Source organism: Gobio gobio (assembly GCF_949357685.1).
Source record: "Gobio gobio genome assembly, chromosome: 20".
Lineage (NCBI taxonomy): Eukaryota > Metazoa > Chordata > Actinopteri > Cypriniformes > Gobionidae > Gobio > Gobio gobio.
The window spans coordinates 2,693,535-2,713,345 of NC_137113.1; the positions used below are offsets into that span (position 1 = coordinate 2,693,535).

The window sequence follows — 19,811 nt, forward strand, 5'->3', positions numbered from 1 at the left end:
TTCCTCCACACCAAACTCCTCACCATGTCTTTATGGAGACGCTTTGAGCACTGGTCAGTCATGCTGGGACAGGAAGGGGCCGTCCCCAAACTGATCCCACGAAGTCAGGAGCATGAAATTGTCCAAAATGTCTTGGTGAAGCATTAAGAGTTCCTTTCACTGGAACTAAGGGGCCAGCCCCTGAAAAACAACCCCACCCCATAATCCCTCCTCCACCAAACTTTACACTTGGCACAATGCAGTCAGGCAAGTCCCGTTCTCCTGGCGACCGCCAAACCCAGACTCGCCCATGGGATTGTCAGACAGAGAAGCGTGATTGGTCACTCAGAGAACACGTCTCCACTGCTCTAGAGTCCAGTGGCGGCGCGCTTTACCCCACTGCATCCCACGCTTTGCATTGCACTTGGTGATGTAAGGCTTGGATGAGCGGCTCGGCCATGGAAACCCATTTCATGAAGCTCTACACACTGTTCTTGAGCTCATCTGAAGGACACAGAAGTTTGGAGGTATTGACTCTGTGCGTGCGTGTGTGTGTGTGTGTGTGTTATGATGCTGTGTCTGTTCTGGGTCAGTGACTTCAGCCCGCTGGGGTTTGCTGTGTTTAGTCTGTTGTGTCACAGTGAGTTGTTGGTATATTTTGGAAGCTGAACAGAAAGCCAGTCAGTCATCGAGTTTCAGCTTCGGCTCGGTCTCAGATGGGTTTTTACCAGCGGGTATTCATGCTAAACAAACAGCCAAGTGTCCTTAAATAGCCCGCCGTCCTCCCAGAGGAGCGCTGGAGCTCAGAGACTTCAGCTGACAGGAAAGAGCATCAGCAAACATTGTGGAAAGATTCTCTCAACGTTACGAACAAACGTTAATAAAGCGTTATCTGGTCTTTAATATTCTCAAACTGCTCGAGCGTCAGGGCACTCACCCTGATTAGTTTCAGACACCCGTGTGATCATGCAGACGTTAGAGGAGTGTGTGTGTGTGTGTGTGTGTGTGTGTGTGTGTGTGTGTGTGTGTGTGTGTGTGTGTGTGTGTGTGTGTGTGTGTGTGTGTGTGTCAGATGGTAATGATCACAGACTGCTGGCCAATGTTTGTTTGGATGTTTAGTCTGGTCTGAGCCACTTCAGGACATCACGTCATCAAAAGTGTACAGATATGCATAATGATTAGTAATAATTCAAAACATTTTGTGGCAGAAATCATGCTGCACGTGTTTAATGTAGTCTGGTTGTAATAAACAGAATAATAATGAAGTGTTAATGTTGCAGAATGTATCCGCTGTAGATAATCATGGTATTGTTCAGATCAGTTCAATAACAGTCAGTGTTGCAAAGTTCATTAATTATGAATTGAGTTCCATTCAGCGATACAGAAGACAATAGTGTCATTATTCTGCAGGTTTCATTAATAATTTCACGAGCTTTTACCAACAGTTAACTGTGCAGAAGTGCCATAGAGTTTTGGACACACAACCTTTGACACAAAATACATGCAAACAGCAAAATGCCATTTTATTTTTTTATTTTAACTATACACAATTAAATGGTTGGCTGAATTTTCTTTTATATTTTCTTTTATATTTTTTTATTTTATTTTTAATTTAATTTAACTTAGTTTTATTTTAGATTGTTTTGTTTTTATTTTGTTTTTTATTTTTTTATTTCATTTTAATTCAATTTAGCTTTATTATATTTTATTTTTAATTTCATTTTCATTTAGTCTAACTTACTTTTTTAATTTAATTTAATTTGTTTTATTAATTTTTTTTATTTAACTTTATTTTATTTTTAATTTCATTTCGTTTAACTTAATCTTATTTTATTTTTAATTTCATTTAATTTTAATTTCATTGTATTTAAATTTACTTTTTTTTGCTTTAAGTTATTTTATTTGTATGTTTTATTTTATTTTATTTAACTTTATTTTATTTTCAATGTAATTTAATGTTTATTTTATTTTATTTTATTTTATTTTATTTTATTTTATTTTATTTTATTATTTTATTTTATTTTATTTTATTTTATTTTATTTTATTTTATTTTTTATTTTTTATTTAATTAAAAAAAATTATTTAATTTAATTTATTTTTTATTTTATTTAACTATTTTTTTATTTTTTTATTTATTTATATATTTATTTCCATTTAACAGACTCTTTTATCCACAAGCCACCAGTATAGCCTCTCTAAAGCCGTCTGTATTAATATGTGTTGTGTGTTCCCAGTCCATCAGCCTGATTGAGCGAGGGAATCCGTCCCGGAGCCTGGAGCAGGTGTGCCGCTGGGCCAACACCCAGCAGAGACTCGACCCCGAGCACGCCGAGCATCACGACCACGCAATCTTCCTCACCAGGCAAGACTTTGGTCCCGCAGGTATGCAAGGTACTGTGTTTCTCTCGATCGAGGCTGTGCAGAGTAAGTGCTTCTTTACGCTTCTGATCTCTAGTGGTTGGCATCGATGCCCAGGACACCGGTCAGGAACGGCTTGAGCATTAAACACCTGACGGTCAGGAATGTCCTGAGCATCAAACACCTGACGGTCAGGAAAGTCCTGAGCATTAAACACCTGACGGTCAGGAATGTCCTGAGCATCAAACACCTGACGGTCAGGAACGGCCTGAGCATTAAACACCTGACGGTCAGGAATGGCCTGAGCATTAAACACCTGACGGTCAGGAACGGCCTGAGCATTAAACACCTGACGGTCAGGAACGGCCTGAGCATTAAACACCTGACGGTCAGGAATGGCCTGAGCATTAAACACCTGACGGTCAGGAACGGCCTGAGCATCAAACACCTGACGGTCAGGAACGGCCTGAGCATTAAACACCTGACCGTCAGGAACGGCCTGAGCATCAAACACCTGACCGTCAGGAACGGCCTGAGCATCAAACACCTGACCGTCAGGAACGGCCTGAGCATTAAACACCTGACGGTCAGGAACGGCCTGAGCATCAAACACCTGACGGTCAGGAACAGCCAGAGCATTAAACACCTGACGGTCAGGAACGGCCTGAGCATTAAACACCTGACGGTCAGGAACAGCCAGAGCATCAAACACCTGACGGTCAGGAACAGCCAGAGCATCAAACACCTAACGGTCAGGAATGGCCTGAGCATTAAACACCTGACGGTCAGGAACGGCCTGAGCATTAAACACCTGACGGTCAGGAACGGCCTGAGCATTAAACACCTGACGGTCAGGAATGGCCTGAGCATTAAACACCTGACGGTCAGGAACGGCCTGAGCATCAAACACCTGACGGTCAGGAACGGCCTGAGCATTAAACACCTGACCGTCAGGAACGGCCTGAGCATCAAACACCTGACCGTCAGGAACGGCCTGAGCATCAAACACCTGACCGTCAGGAACGGCCTGAGCATTAAACACCTGACGGTCAGGAACGGCCTGAGCATCAAACACCTGACGGTCAGGAACAGCCAGAGCATTAAACACCTGACGGTCAGGAACGGCCTGAGCATTAAACACCTGACGGTCAGGAACAGCCAGAGCATCAAACACCTGACGGTCAGGAACAGCCAGAGCATCAAACACCTAACGGTCAGGAACGGCCTAAGCATTAAACACCTGACGGTCAGGAACGGCCTGAGCATCAAACACCTGACGGTCAGGAACGGCCTGAGCATTAAACACCTGACCGTCAGGAACGGCCTGAGCATCAAACACCTGACCGTCAGGAACGGCCTGAGCATTAAACACCTGACGGTCAGGAACGGCCTGAGCATCAAACACCTGACGGTCAGGAACAGCCAGAGCATTAAACACCTGACGGTCAGGAACGGCCTGAGCATTAAACACCTGACGGTCAGGAACAGCCAGAGCATCAAACACCTGACGGTCAGGAACAGCCAGAGCATCAAACACCTAACGGTCAGGAACGGCCTAAGCATCAAACACCTGACGGTCAGGAACAGCCAGAGCATCAAACACCTGACGGTCAGGAACAGCCAGAGCATCAAACACCTAACGGTCAGGAACGGCCTGAGCATCAAACACCTGATGGTCAGGAACGGCCTGAGCATCAAACACCTGACCGTCAGGAACGGCCTGAGCATTAAACACCTGACGGTCAGGAACGGCCTGAGCATCAAACACCTGACGGTCAGGAACAGCCAGAGCATCAAACACCTAACGGTCAGGAACGGCCTGAGCATCAAACACCTGATGGTCAGGAATGCCCTGAGCATCAAACACCTGACCGTCAGGAACGGCCTGAGCATCAAACACCTGACCGTTAGGAACGGCCTGAGCATTAAACACCTGAGGGTCAGGAACGGCCTGAGCATCAAACACCTGACCGTCAGGAACGGCCTGAGCATCAAACACCTGACGGTTAGGAACAGCCAGAGCATCAAACACCTAACGGTCAGGAACAGCCAGAGCATCAAACACCTGACGGTCAGGAACAGCCAGAGCATCAAACACCTGACCGTTAGGAACGGCCTGAGCATTAAACACCTGAGGGTCAGGAACGGCCTGAGCATCAAACACCTGACCGTCAGGAACGGCCTGAGCATCAAACACCTGACGGTCAGGAACAGCCAGAGCATCAAACACCTAACGGTCAGGAACAGCCAGAGCATCAAACACCTGACGGTCAGGAACAGCCAGAGCATCAAACACCTGACGGTCAGGAACAGCCAGAGCATCAAACACCTGACGGTCAGGAACGGCCTGCGCATCAAACACCTGACGGTCAGGAACGGCCTGAGCATCAAACACCTGACGGTCAGGAACGGCCTGAGCATTAAACACCTGACGGTCAGGAACGGCCTGAGCATCAAACACCTGACGGTCAGGAACGGCCTGAGCATTAAACACCTGACGGTCAGGAACGGCCTGAGCATCAAACACCAGACCGTCAGGAACGGCCTGAGCATCAAACACCTGACGGTCAGGAACGGCCTGAGCATCAAACACCTGACCGTCAGGAACGGCCTGAGCATCAAACACCTGACCGTCAGGAACTGCCTGAGCATTAAACACCTGACGGTCAGGAACGGCCTGAGCATCAAACACCTGACGGTCAGGAACAGCCAGAGCATCAAACACCTAACGGTCAGGAACGGCCTGAGCATCAAACACCTGATGGTCAGGAACGGCCTGAGCATCAAACACCTGACCGTCAGGAACGGCCTGAGCATTAAACACCTGAGGGTCAGGAACGGCCTGAGCATCAAACACCTGACCGTCAGGAACTGCCTGAGCATCAAACACCTGACGGTCAGGAACAGCCAGAGCATCAAACACCTGATGGTCAGGAACGGCCTGAGCATCAAACACCTGACGGTCAGGAACAGCCAGATCATCAAACACCTGACGGTCAGGAACGGCCTGAGCATCAAACACCTGACGGTCAGGAACAGCCAGAGCATCAAACACCTGATGGTCAGGAACGGCCTGAGCATCAAACACCTGACGGTCAGGAACAGCCAGAGCATCAAACACCTGACGGTCAGGAACGGCCTGAGCATTAAACACCTGACCGTCAGGAACGGCCTGAACATTAAACACCTGACCGTCAGGAACGGCCTGAGCATTAAACACCTGACCGTCAGGAACGGCCTGAGCATCAAACACCTGACGGTCAGGAACGGCCTGAGCATCAAACACCTGACCGTCAGGAACGGCCTGAGCATCAAACACCTGACGGTCAGGAACGGCCTGAGCATCAAACACCTGACGGTCAGGAACAGCCAGAGCATCAAACACCTGACGGTCAGGAACGGCCTGAGCATCAAACACCTGACCGTCAGGAACGGCCTGAGCATTAAACACCTGACCGTCAGGAACGGCCTGAGCATTAAACACCTGACCGTCAGGAACGGCCTGAGCATTAAACACCTGACGGTCAGGAACGGCCTGAGCATCAAACACCTGACGGTCAGGAACGGCCTGAGCATCAAACACCTGACGTTCAGGAACGGCCTGAGCATCAAACACCTGACCGTCAGGAACGGCCTGAGCATCAAACACCTGACGGTCAGGAACGGCCTGAGCATCAAACACCTGACGGTCAGGAACAGCCAGAGCATCAAACACCTGACGGTCAGGAACGGCCTGAGCATTAAACACCTGACCGTCAGGAACGGCCTGAACATTAAACACCTGACCGTCAGGAACGGCCTGAGCATTAAACACCTGACCGTCAGGAACGGCCTGAGCATCAAACACCTGACGGTCAGGAACGGCCTGAGCATCAAACACCTGACCGTCAGGAACGGCCTGAGCATCAAACACCTGACGGTCAGGAACGGCCTGAGCATCAAACACCTGACGGTCAGGAACAGCCAGAGCATCAAACACCTGACGGTCAGGAACGGCCTGAGCATCAAACACCTGACGGTCAGGAACGGCCTGAGCATTAAACACCTGACCGTCAGGAACGGCCTGAGCATTAAACACCTGACCGTCAGGAACGGCCTGAGCATTAAACACCTGACGGTCAGGAACGGCCTGAGCATCAAACACCTGACGGTCAGGAACGGCCTGAGCATCAAACACCTGACGTTCAGGAACGGCCTGAGCATCAAACACCTGACCGTCAGGAACGGCCTGAGCATCAAACACCTGACGGTCAGGAACGGCCTGAGCATCAAACACCTGACGGTCAGGAACAGCCAGAGCATCAAACACCTGACGGTCAGGAACAGCCAGAGCATCAAACACCTGACCGTTAGAAACGGCCTGAGCATTAAACACCTGACCGTCAGAAACGGCCTGAGCATTAAACACCTGACCGACAGAAACGGCCTGAGCATTAAACACCTGACCGTCAGGAACGGCTGAGCACCTGACCGCGTAAACTAGGCATCAATGTCAACTTGTAGCCACCAAAAATACTCTTGAGCGCTATGTTGATGGAGAGATTTTGGCATGTAGAGGAAAAGAAAACATTTGTCAGTAGATGTGCACTCAACAATACTAATATTCATAGTGTTTTGGTTAAAATGTTAACTCTCAGTGAAATTAACCCATTTTTAAATGATTGTGATTCATTATGTCCAATGTTAAAGTTATTCTTGCATGCATGTTATTCAAAATAAGTAGCAAAAACTTAGACATTGTAGTTGAATAGCATCTTAATCAGAGTAGACGACAAATTTAAGTTGGTGTGAATAAAAACGAGAATTATTTAATCTCAAAAATAAGCTGAAGACCGGCTGCACATCTGTCCATCACTGCCTCGCTTTCATTCACGTCACATTAAATATTGTGTCTCCTATGAATAAGATCATAACTGATACACAAGATATATTAAGATGATGACATTCAAACTATGAAGCTGTTTTTTGTCTTGTTTCATCAAGTGGTCCCTTTGTGGTTTATTTGAGTTTTTATTTTGTTATCATATAATAGGCGTAGTTTGATGACGCCACGTTTGAGCGCAGAATCTTGGGACATGTGGTCTTCACCTCACAGCCGGTTAAAGAATCGGGATAAGACTCGGGCAGAAATCATGTTGATGGATGTGATTATTAACGTTACTGTAGTCTGAAGAAGAGCAGGACAGAGTGTTGTGGAGCTGAGGAACCGCTGGAGCAATTGTTAATAAGATGAATGCAACACACGCCTCGCGAGCAGCGGGACTTTTATTATGCCACAGTCGCCACTTCCGCTCCTCCGCTCCTGAGTGTGAGGTAACGCAGCTCTGTTGATCATTTTAGACACATCTGAGTGTGTTGACGATGGGATGACGTTACTCTGTGCGTTCTCTCGGCGGCTGCTATGATCACTGCAGTGAGAGTAAAGCGCTTCTGCAGAATAAAACCAGAAACCGAGGGGGAACACGGATATGATGTCATCGACAGGCCACGCCCTCACACGTCCCGGTTCCTTGGGTAAAATAGCATCTCACGATTTACAAAATAGTTGGAAACATTTGGGATATTGTAAGTACTCAACTGAACAAAATATATAACACTGGCCTAGTGGTGTTTGGATATTTTACCGCAAAAATTTTAAATACTGCAGCTTTAAGATCATCATGGCGACTCGTCAAAATAAAAGTCTGGCTTAACTTGACGCAGTTGTGACAGAAATATATTACTATTGTACAGTAGGATGTAAGTATTCATCAATTAGTTATAATAATAATTATAATAAAAATATTATTACAATTTTATTTTGACAGTGAACCTCTGTTATGATTGAAATAAAAGGGTTAACTTTTCATTTAATAATTAAAATACACAACATTGAATTTCTGGGGGGAAATAAAATTTCATTGAGAACAAAATTGTTTAAAAAAAATCGATAAATTAAGTTGTTTTTATAAATTCATTTAATAAGATATGCTTTTGTTTATTAAAATTGAATTAAACCATTAAAGTCAAAATGACAATTTATATTGTTATTTTAACTATACACAATTAAAATTATTGTCTGAAATGTATTTTATATTTTACTTTATATATATATATATATATATATATATATATATATATATATATATATATATATATATATATATATATATATATATATATATATATATATATATATATATTTAATTTTTAATTCAAATTTAACTTAATATTATTTTATTTTAGTTAGTTAGTTTTATTAATTGTATTTTTGTATTTTATTGTTTGTCATTTTAATTTAACTATTTTATTTAATTTTTATTTAATTGACATTTGGCACACTCTTTGGCTCATGGCGATTCGATTGCACCCTATGACGTCATTTTCCGTCAAACGGAAAATTTTCCTGCCGTTTTGAATTTTCCGAAAAACCTACTTCTTCGAACTCCTCCTAGGCCATTGCTGCAATTTTCATGAAAATGGAACCAGATCGTCTTCAGACTATGCTGACAAAATGATATTAGATTCGAGACAATTAGTCAAACTGTTCTCGAATAACTTGCAAATGAATTTGATAAAGTGCCCACAAAAATTAAAGTCAGGCTATATCTCCGCAACGCTTTAACGTATTCAGACCAAACTTGGTGTGTGTTATGACAACCATGACCTGAGGCTGCCTGCAGTGTTTCGGCGCAGTGCCACCTAGTGGTCCAGAGATACAAAAAATGTATATTTTTCATTTTTTATCTCAAAACTGCTGAGCCATACCATACTCAATTTTACCATATCAACCATTTTGGGCGTCAGCCATTTTGAATTTAGTCAAAAAGTGCTATATTTTACAAACGCATTGGCGTATCATTACGAAACTCGGCATGTGTCTTCGGCACCAGGCCCTCACAGTACTCAAAAAGTTTCGGGAAAGCGCCACATTGTGGACAAAAGTTTAAGGAATTTTCCAAAAATGCTAACAGCTGTTGATTACATTTTGATTATTGTCATAAAACTGGTTTTAAAAGATTCCTTGGTTCATGCCAAGAACATAGATCTCAATTTTACCATATTTGGCCAAACTTCCTGTTTGCCATTTTGATTTCCTTTACAAACTTACTTTTTTCTGATTTTCACCAAAATCGAATTGTAACATCTTCTGACCATGACAGCAAAAAGTTATTAATTTCGTGTCAACAGACAAAACATTTTTCATATATCGCAGCGATGAAGTTGAGGCATGATGCCAAATGACTCTTGAGGCTGTATCTCTGCAATGCTTTGACATAATGACACCAAACTTTGTCATAGTCACCTTACTCTGACCACACCACATCAATTTCGTTACTGCGCCACCTATTGGTCAAAAGTGATAAGTCATTAAATCATATTATTAGTGACTTTATATATGATTTTTCAGCCATTTTGCCTGCCAAATAATCTTAAAATGCCTTTAATTGCTCATTGTTGCAGTTGGTCTAACCCTCGCAGCCATGTTGGCATGTCTTATTGGCTTCTTTGTGCTTGGCCCCGTTAATAATGCTCGCAGCTATATTTTAGTTAATATTTTTTATTCAAATTTAATTTAACTTAATATTATTTTATTTTAGTTTTGTTTTATTATTATTATTTTAAATTTGTTTATTGTTTATGTCATTTTAATTTAATTGAACTTATTTTAGATGAGTTTATTTTATTTAAAAATATATATTTCATTTTGGTAACACTTTAGAATAATGGTCATTAGTTAACGTTAGTTAACATTAACTAATAATAAACTGTACTTATAAAGCGTTTATTAATCTTTGTTAATGTAAATTTCAACATTTACTAATGCTTTATTAAAATCTTGTTAACATTAGTTAATACACTGTGAACTAACATGAACAAACCATGAACTGCTGTATTTATATTAACTAACGTTAACAAAGATGAACAAATACAGTAACAAATGTACTGCTCATGGTTAGTTCATGTTAGTTAATACATTAAATAATGTTAACTAATGACCATTATTCTAAAGTGTTACCTTTATGTTTAATTTAATGTTTAATTTAATGAATTTCTGGGGGGGAAAAAAACATTTCATAGAGCCCTGTTATTGTAAAAAAATATATATATATTGTTTTTATGAATTCTATTAATTAGATATGCTTTTGTTTATTAAAATTTAATTAAACCATCAAAATGGAATCCAGAAAAATTAAAATGCAAAACACAGAATATGGTAAAAATAAAATGGTATTTAAGAACAAGTCAAATGTATTTTATAGAGCGATAAAAAAATTATTTTAAACATTTTCATTAATTCTAATAATTACACTCGATTTTGGATTTTTAATTTAACCATTAAAATGGAATTCAGAAAAAAAACTGAATTTGGAAGAAATGAAACCCTATACACTTCTACAGTGTGTAAACGTCATTACATTAGATGCTCAATATTCAGGTCTTTTCTTAGTGGATGTAAGTTTAGAGATCAGATCCTCTAACAAACACCATCCTGACTGTCTTCAGGATTTATAAAGTGTGTTTCTTTCCTCTTTCTTCCCGTTGTTCTACTGCAATGCCGTTCCCACATGAGCTGAAGTCTGAGGACTCTTTTAATGAGGATGAGTGACCCGTCCCTCCGTCCGTCCTGTGTTTGACTCCGTCCGGCTTGTGTCAGTGTTTCTTTTTTTCTGTTTTTTCTTTTTTTTTCTTTTTTTGTGTCAGTTTTTCTGAACCCTCTGATGGATGTGTTTAGCTCTCGAGATCCTCGTGTGATGTTTTACAGACTGAGTTGTGTTTCAGTCGTCTGCTGTTGCTACGCCACGCTCTCTGTTGTGCTCATAACACCGTCATACAGCGCTCAGACCGCGACCTTTCACCCCGAGGGCAAACATCACACTCCCGTCCCAAGCTTTAATATAGGCTGATGCTTACAGTAACACACTGGAGGAGTTGGGGAAACGGCCTGACGTTAGTGTGTATCTCTGATTCAGCAGCTCCTGAACTAGTGATAATCTGGAGGACGTGGTTTGGAAAGGGATCAGGCGATCCTGGTTTATAGCCGTCAGATCGTTGTTCTTGTTCCGGAAAGTGTCAGTGAACGGAGGCGCTTCAGCTTCAGATGTTGCTCATCACCGTAGGGATCAAAATAAATCTTACATGGGTTTTTTTACATATATTTTTCATGAGCTTTGCAACCCTGTTATGAAAAATTCCCTGAATACAGTTTAAAACCCTTATTTGTGTCTTTTATATTATTTTCTAGTAACACACACACACACACACACACACACACACACACACACATATATGTATATACACCGATCAGGCATAACATTATGACTGTGACTGATGAAGTGAATAACACTGATGATCTCTGTTAGTGTGTGGGATATATTAGGCAGCAAGTGAACATTTCGTCCTCAGAGTTGATGTGTTAGAAGCAGGAAAAATGGGCAAGCGTAAGGATTTGAGCAAGTTTGACAAGGGCCAGATTGTGATGGCTCCATGTGGATGTTACTTTGACACGTCCCACCTACCTAAGCATTGTTGAGCCCATGTCCAGCCTTTCATGGAGACGGTATTCCCTGTGGCTGTGGCTCTTTCAGCAGATAATGCTCCGCCACAAAGCACAAATGCTTCAGGAATGGTTTGAGGAGTTTGAGTCCAAATTCCCCAGATCTCAATCCAATTGAGCATTTGTGGGATGTGCTGAGCAAACAAGTCCGATCCATGGAGGCCCCTCCTCGCAACTTATAAGATTTAAAGGATCTGCTGCTGACATCTTGGTGCCAGATACCACAGCACACCTTCAGGGGTCTAGTGGAGTCCATGAATGGTCATAATGTTATGCCTGATCGGTGTAAATATATAATATTTTTCTAGTATATGTCCTTATTTTATTGTATATACATTATATCAAATTAGAAACTAAATTGCTAAATTACTTTCTAAAATAAGCGATATATATATTATATACACACACATATACACTCACCTAAAGGATTATTAGGAACACCTGTTCAATTCCTCATTAATGCAATTATCTAATCAACCAATCACATGGCAGTTGCTTCAATGCATTTAGGGGTGTGGTCCTGGTCAAGACAATCTCCTGAACTCCACACTGAATGTCGGAATGGGAAAGAAAGGGGATTTAAGCAATTTTGAGCGTGGCATGGTTGTTGGTGCCAGACGGGCCGGTCTGAGTATTTGACAATCTGCTCAGTTACTGGGATTTTCACGCACAACCATTTCTAGGGTTTACAAAGAATGGTGTGAAAAGGGAAAAACATCCAGTCTGCGGCAGTCCTGTGGGAGAAAATGCCTTGTTGATGCTAGAGGTCAGAGGAGAATGGGCCGACTGATTCAAGCTGATAGAAGAGCAACTTTGACTGAAATAACCACTCGTTACAACCGAGGTTTGCAGCAAAGCATTTGTGGAGCCACAACACACACAACCTTGAGGCGGATGGGCTACAACAGCAGAAGACCCCACCGGGTACCACTCATCTCCACTACAAATAGGAAAAAGAGGCGACAATTTGCACAAGCTCACCAAAATTGGAGAGTTGAAGACTGGAAAAAAGTTGCCTGGTCTGATGAGTCTGGATTTCTGTTGAGACATTCAGATGGTAGAGTCAGAATTTGGCGTAAACAGAATGAGAACATGGATCCATCATGCCTTGTTCCCACTGTGCAGGCTGGTGGTGGTGGTGTAATGGTGTGGGGGATGTTTTCTTGGCACACTTTAGGCCCCTTAGTGCCAATTGGGCATGGTTTAAATGCCACGGCCTACCTGAGCATTGTTTCTGCCCATGTCCATCCCTTTATGAGCACCATGTCCCCATCCTCTGATGGCTACTTCCAGCAGGATAATGCCCCGTCACAAAGCTCCAATCATTTCAAACTGGTTTCTTGAACATGACAATGAGTTCACTGGACTAAAATGGCCCCACAGTCACCAGATCTCAACCCAATAGAGCATCTTTGGGATGTGGTGGAACGAGAGCTTCGTGCCCTGGATGTGCATCCCACAAATCTCCATCAACTGCAGATGCTCTCCTATCATTATGGGCCAACATTTCTAAAGAATGCTTTCAGCACCTTGTGGAATCAATGCCACGTAGAATTAAGGCAGTTCTGAAGGCGAAAGGGGGTCAAGCACAGTATTAGTGTGTGTTCCTAATAATCCTTTAGGAGAGTGTATTTGTGTGCCACCAGTTTGAGTGAAACCTAAAAAAACTGATTTACTTGACTTGTCTCCTTAAAATGCTATAGAAATGTTTTTTATGTTAGTTTATGGCAGTAGTTATGGTTATTAGGGGATGAAGCAGTGCTACGTGTGAAGCGTCGTCCTGCGGCAGAGCTTTAATATCAGTCCTGATGTCATCTCATACCCTGTGATTACAGTATTACCGCCTTCACAACACACACCGCTTTCCCAGGGCGACGATGCAGGACACACACACACACACACACACACACAGCTCTGCTTGTTTCCTCACGCAACCCTCCGGCTGGCTCGATGCGTGTTTCTGGTCTGGTTATGTAAAAGATCCAATAATCCTCAGCACCTTCACGGCTGATGGGCAGTGGGAACATCCCAGTATTACACACATGATCGTCACACACCAGTGGCTTCACGAGCTTCTCTCAATCTGCATCTTCTGCTTTTCACCTGCATGCCAAAGTGATTTCAATAGCATGAACATTTCATTAAAAAGAGCCCAGACTGGCTTTAACCTGTAAAGCTCTAGCGCTGCACATCTCTTGATCGAGTGTCTGTGTTGTGCGTTTGTGGCGTTTGTGTGTCTTGCGTTATATGTGTGGGGTTTGAAGGGAAGCTTTTCGTCGCTTGTGCGCTTCTAGGAGACAAATTTCTCTTTTATCAGCATCTTTATTCCCAGACATATTCAGATATAATGCAAGCTTTGCTTTAAAACAATAGGTATAACTATACAGTGCATACAAATGTTGAGTTGAAATATGCACTACCGTTCAAGTTTGGGGTCTGTATAAGAAATGAATACTTTTATAGACACATTTAGTTGCCGTAAACACATTTATAGTGTTGCAAAAGATTCAATTGCATGTCATTCAGCAAGCCATAATTGTAAAATGTTGCATATTAGTTTGCATGTATTTTGACTGATAAAGCACTACTCATTCAGCCGGTTTATGAAGCATGAGAATCATCTATCATGTGCCTAACATGCATGAAAATGAGAACGAATACAAAATTGTCAATTTTATTATGAATGACTTATGTGTGTTGAGCATCAGATCCTCATATGAGAATGATTAGTGAAGGGTCATGTGACACTGAAGACTGGAGTAATGATGATTTGATCACAGGAATAAATGACACGTTACTGTATATTCACATAGAGAACATATGATCTACACTGGAGGAATATTTCACTGTTTTACCATATTTTTGATCAAATATATGCAGCCTCGCTGTAAAAAAAATATTTTCATGATTTATCGCAACTTTTTATCTTTTGTCAAATCCACTTAGATAATTCATGTGGTTCAGATAACATAATATTTTGAGTTTCTCCTTCATTGTATAAACTCAAAATTTTAATTTCGATTAATTACATTTTTTAAGGCAACCAGGTAACTTAATTTTATTATTTTTATTTAATTTAACTCAATTTTTTAATTTAATTTAATTTAATTTAATTTAATTTAATTTAATTTAATTTAATTTAATTTAATTTAATTTAATTTAATTTAATTTAATTTAATTTAATTTAATTTAATTTAATTTAATTTAATTTAATTTAATTTAATTTAATTTAATTTAATTTAATTTAATTCATTTCATTTCATTTCATTTCATTTCATTATTTCATTAATTTAATTATTTTATTTTTTAATTTAATTTCATTTAACTTGATGAATTTCTGAAAAAACAAATAATTTAGAGCCCTATTATTGTAAAAAAAATAATAATAATAATAAAATTTAAAAAATTTATTGGATGGACGTGCTTTTGTTGATTAATTTAATTAATTTGTTTATTTATTGTAATTAAACCATAAAAATAAAAAATAAAATGGAAAACACCGAATTTGGTAAAAAAAAATTAAATGGATTACATAGGACCAAAAAACTAATTTTTCTGATTATTTAAAATAATTAGACTTGATTTTGGATTAAAAAACCAACCATTAACCATTAAAATGGAGTCAATAAAAATTAAAGTGGAAAAAAACTTTAATCTAATCTAAAAATTTAATCTGAAAAATACCATTGTTTATAGAGATTTGGACACACAACATTTGACTCAAAATACATGGAAACAGCAAAATATTGATTTATTTAGTTATTTTAACTATAAACTAAAACTATACACAAACTACAAATATTTAACTATTTATCACAACTTTTTTAAATTAACCCAACAAAAAAATGTTTACAGTGAAGAATGATTAGTGAAGGGTCATGTGACACTGAAGACTGGAGTAATGATGATAAATTCAGCTTTGATCACAGGAATAAATTACACTTGACTATATATTCACATAGAAAGATTAATATTTCACTGTTTTACTGCATTTTTGATCATAATATATGGTCCGACCCAAACGTTTAACACTAGTGTGTAGCTCAGCTGTTTGTCTCAGTGCATTAGGGCTGCTCGATAGCGCCCCCTGTAGGACGTGATGAACACTTGCTCCTTTTGCCACTTTGCAAGATGTTTCATATTTTCCGCTCGCTGGGAGTGAAGATTTGTCTGTACTGCAAAGAAATTAAGTCATTTTTGCCTTGTTTTCCTGTATAAATATCGAAACATTGTTAAATCAAGATGCATTCACTTGAGAAACAGAATTACTTCAGATAGTGAGTCTGGTTTAATGAAAACAACCATAAAAATTAGAACAGAAAAATAAATTTAATTCAATGGGAAAACAAGGTTATTTGTTCTTGTTTTAATCATAAATTAGCTATTTTTTTATTGTAAATAAAAAAAATTGATCATATAAATGCAGATTTGCAGTTCGACCCCAAACTTTTTAACTCTATGTGTGGTCAACAATACTCAACTTTTTGCATTCTGGGATTGCCTTGTTGAGTGATTTAGGATTTGGCCAAAAGAAGCTAACTTATGATACTTTTTGGAGCAGCCTTAAAATATGACGCTTTAAATTCCCGCTCACTTGGTTTTGAAACAGAGCAAGAAACAGAGAGTGGTTATTTTTTGAATAATCATATTTTAAGTTGAGAATTGCTCTTAAATGAAGGCAGGGTCAGTGAAGTTGTGTGTCCACGTGTGTGTCTGATTGACTGTGACCCAGCGGCTCTTTGAACAGACTTTCCCATTGAAACTGATCTACTTGTAGAATGTCCCGCATTCCAGTTCATCCCGGTTTCCCTTTGATCTCTGTCGCCCAGGTTACGCCCCGGTGACGGGCATGTGCCACCCGCTGCGGAGCTGCACGCTGAATCACGAGGACGGCTTTTCCTCCGCCTTCGTGGTGGCGCACGAAACCGGACATGTGTGAGTTTACATCGGCTTTAACACTCGACTCACAGCGGACAAAAGTGATCAAATGTGTGTGTGTGTGTGTGTGTGTGTGTGTGTGTGTGTGTGTGTGTGTGTGTGTGTGTGTGTGTGTGTGTGTGTGTGTGTGTGTGTGTAAAAAATCTAATAAAAAATATTATATATTATATGTGTTTTAAGTATGTTAAATATGAAGGAAGAGCAAAACACTAAACTTGCTTAAGGTATTTATCTGACAAAAAATGATGGCGACACTTTACTTAAAGCGTTTATATATAATGCATTATAGAAGTATTTTAAAGGGTTAGTTCACCCAAAAATGAAAATTCTGTCATTAATTACTCAGCCTCATGTCGTTCGAGACCCGTAAGACCTCCGTTCATATTCAGAACACAAATGAAGATATTTTAGTGTAAAGCTGATGCTGAGAAAGGCTTCAGATAGGCCTCCATTGGCATTCAGTACACTTACACTCCCAAGACCGATAAAAGGCACTTAAAACGTCGTTACAAAGTCTATCTCACCACAGTGACTCTACAATAATCTTACGATGCGACGACAATAGTTTTTGTGTTCAAAATAACACCTTTTTCCAACTTGTTCTTGTCTTCCGTGTGTGTCTCCACGACGCATGCGCGAGAATATGAGCAGATCCGGCATTCTGGAATCCATGAAATGCCACTTTAGCCCCATTTTGAGAACTACACCGAGACCTAAAGCACGATCAATGTAGAATTCAACAGCTGAGACACGCGCGTCTTCCTCTGATTGTAAACAATTCTCTTCTGGGTCATGTGTCCGAACGCCGGATCTGCTCATATTCTCACGCATGCGTCGTGGAGACACACACGGAAGACAAGAACAAGTTGGAAAAAGGCGTTATTTTGATTTTTTTTGCGCACAAAAACTATTGTCGTCGCATCGTAAGATTATTGTAGAGTCACTGTGGTGAGATGGACTTTGTAACGACATTTTAAGTGCCTTTTATCGGTCTTGGGAGTATAAGTGTACAGAATGCCAATGGAGGCCTATCTGAAGCCTTTCTCAGCATCAGCTTTCAACAAAAATATCTTCATTTGTGTTCCGAATATGAACGGAGGTCTTACGGGTCTCGAACGACATTAGGGTGAGTAATTAATAACAGAATTTTCATTTTTGGGTGAACTAACCCTTTAATGCATTAATTATGCCTTGTAATGCTCTTTATAATGTGTTGTTGTTACATATCAGTGTTTCTGTCATGTTGTTTACTTTGGTCACATTTTCCTTTGTCTATGTTTCCCGCCACTTTCTCTGTTTCCTTGGTTACCCTCGTTAGTCTAGTTCTGTTCAGCTGTGTTTAGTTACCCTCATCTGTATCACCTGTGCCCCTCGTTAGTCAGTCATCAGTGTTTGTATTTAGTTCCCTCTTGTTCATTCCTTCCTTGTCTGGTCTCAGTTATACTACCTGTTGTACTTACACGTTGTGTGGTGTTCTGTCCTATGTTAATTTGGAATAAACCTATCTTTGTGGAAGTCCCAACTCTCCTCGTCACTGCTGCACCGGATAACTGTAACAGTTGTATGATCTCATGAATTATCATCACAGTTATAATACATTATAATACTTATGTTACGCCTTTTGAAAGTATAATGAATTTATTAAAAAAATATTAATATTAATAGGTATATTAACATTAAATATTAATATTTTTATTAACATTTGATCACATACAGTACATTTATACAAAATTCATCTAATTTGAAAACATAGTAATGAACAGAAGCATTTAGTATTGTAAATATTTCACCGCAAACAGTCGAGACGATTCATTCGAACGAATCTTCCCAGCCTCACAGGAGGTTTTGTTTGATTGTGAGCAGTGTTTGATGATTGTGAGCAGGGTTTGTTGTGAGCAGTGTTTGATGATTGTGATGATTGTGAGCAGTGTTTGATTGTGAGCAGTGTTTGATTGTGAGCAGTGTTTGATTGTGAGCAGTGTTTGATGATTGTGAGCAGTGTTTGATGATTGTGATGATTGTGAGCTGTGTTTGATTGTGAGCAGTGTTTGATTGTGAGCAGTGTTTGATGATTGTGAGCAGTGTTTGATGATTGTGAGCAGTGTTTGATTGTGAGCAGTGTTTGATGAGTGTGATGAGTGTTTGATGATTGTGAGCAGTGTTTGATTGTGAGCAGTGTTTGATTGTGAGCAGTGTTTGATGATTGTGAGCAGTGTTTGACTGTGAGCAGTGTTTGATTGTGAGCAGTGTTTGATGATTGTGAGCAGTGTTTGATGATTGTGAGCAGTGTTTGATGATTGTGAACAGTGTTTGATGATTGTGAGCAGTGTTTGATGATTGTGAGCAGTGTTTGATTGTGAGCAGTGTTTGATTGTGAGCAGTGTTATTGTGAGCAGTGTTTGATTGTGAGCAGTGTTTGATTGTGAGCAGTGTCTGATGATTGTGAGCAGTGTTTGATTGTGAGCAGTGTTTGATGATTGTGAGCAGTGTTTGATTGTGAGCAGTGTTTGATGATTTTGAGCAGTGTTTGATTGTGAGCAGTGTTTGATTGTGAGCAGTGTTTGATGATTTTGAGCAGTGTTTGATGATTGTGATCAGTGTTTGATGATTGTGAGCAGTGTTTGATTGTGAGCAGTGTCTGATGATTGTGAGCAGTGTTTGATTGTGAGCAGTGTTTGATTGTGAGCAGTGTCTGATGATTGTGATCAGTGTTTGATGATTGTGAGCAGTGTTTGATGATTGTGAGCAGTGTTTGATTGTGAGCAGTGTTTGATTGTGAGCAGTGTTTGATGATTTTGAGCAGTGTTTGATGATTGTGATCAGTGTTTGATGATTGTGAGCAGTGTTTGATTGTGAGCAGTGTTTGATGAGTGTTTGATGATTGTGATCAGTGTTTGATGATTGTGAGCAGTGTTTGATTGTGAGCAGTGTTTGATTGTGAGCAGTGTTTGTTGTGAGCAGTGTTTGATGATTGTGATTAGGGTTGGGAATCGTGAG

At 40.3% G+C, this 19,811-nt stretch overlaps 1 protein-coding gene across 1 annotated transcript in view; it reads left to right on the forward strand.

Moving 5' to 3' along the window:
* Nucleotides 1-19,811, forward strand: part of adamts14 (ADAM metallopeptidase with thrombospondin type 1 motif, 14) — a 124,890-nt gene that overhangs the window by 64,055 nt on the left and 41,024 nt on the right. Inside the window, exons 6-7 of the mRNA XM_079801342.1 lie at nt 2,215-2,371; nt 16,706-16,811. Coding sequence (XP_079657468.1) covers nt 2,215-2,371; nt 16,706-16,811 — 263 coding nt within the window. The remainder of the gene's footprint in view (nt 1-2,214; nt 2,372-16,705; nt 16,812-19,811) is intronic.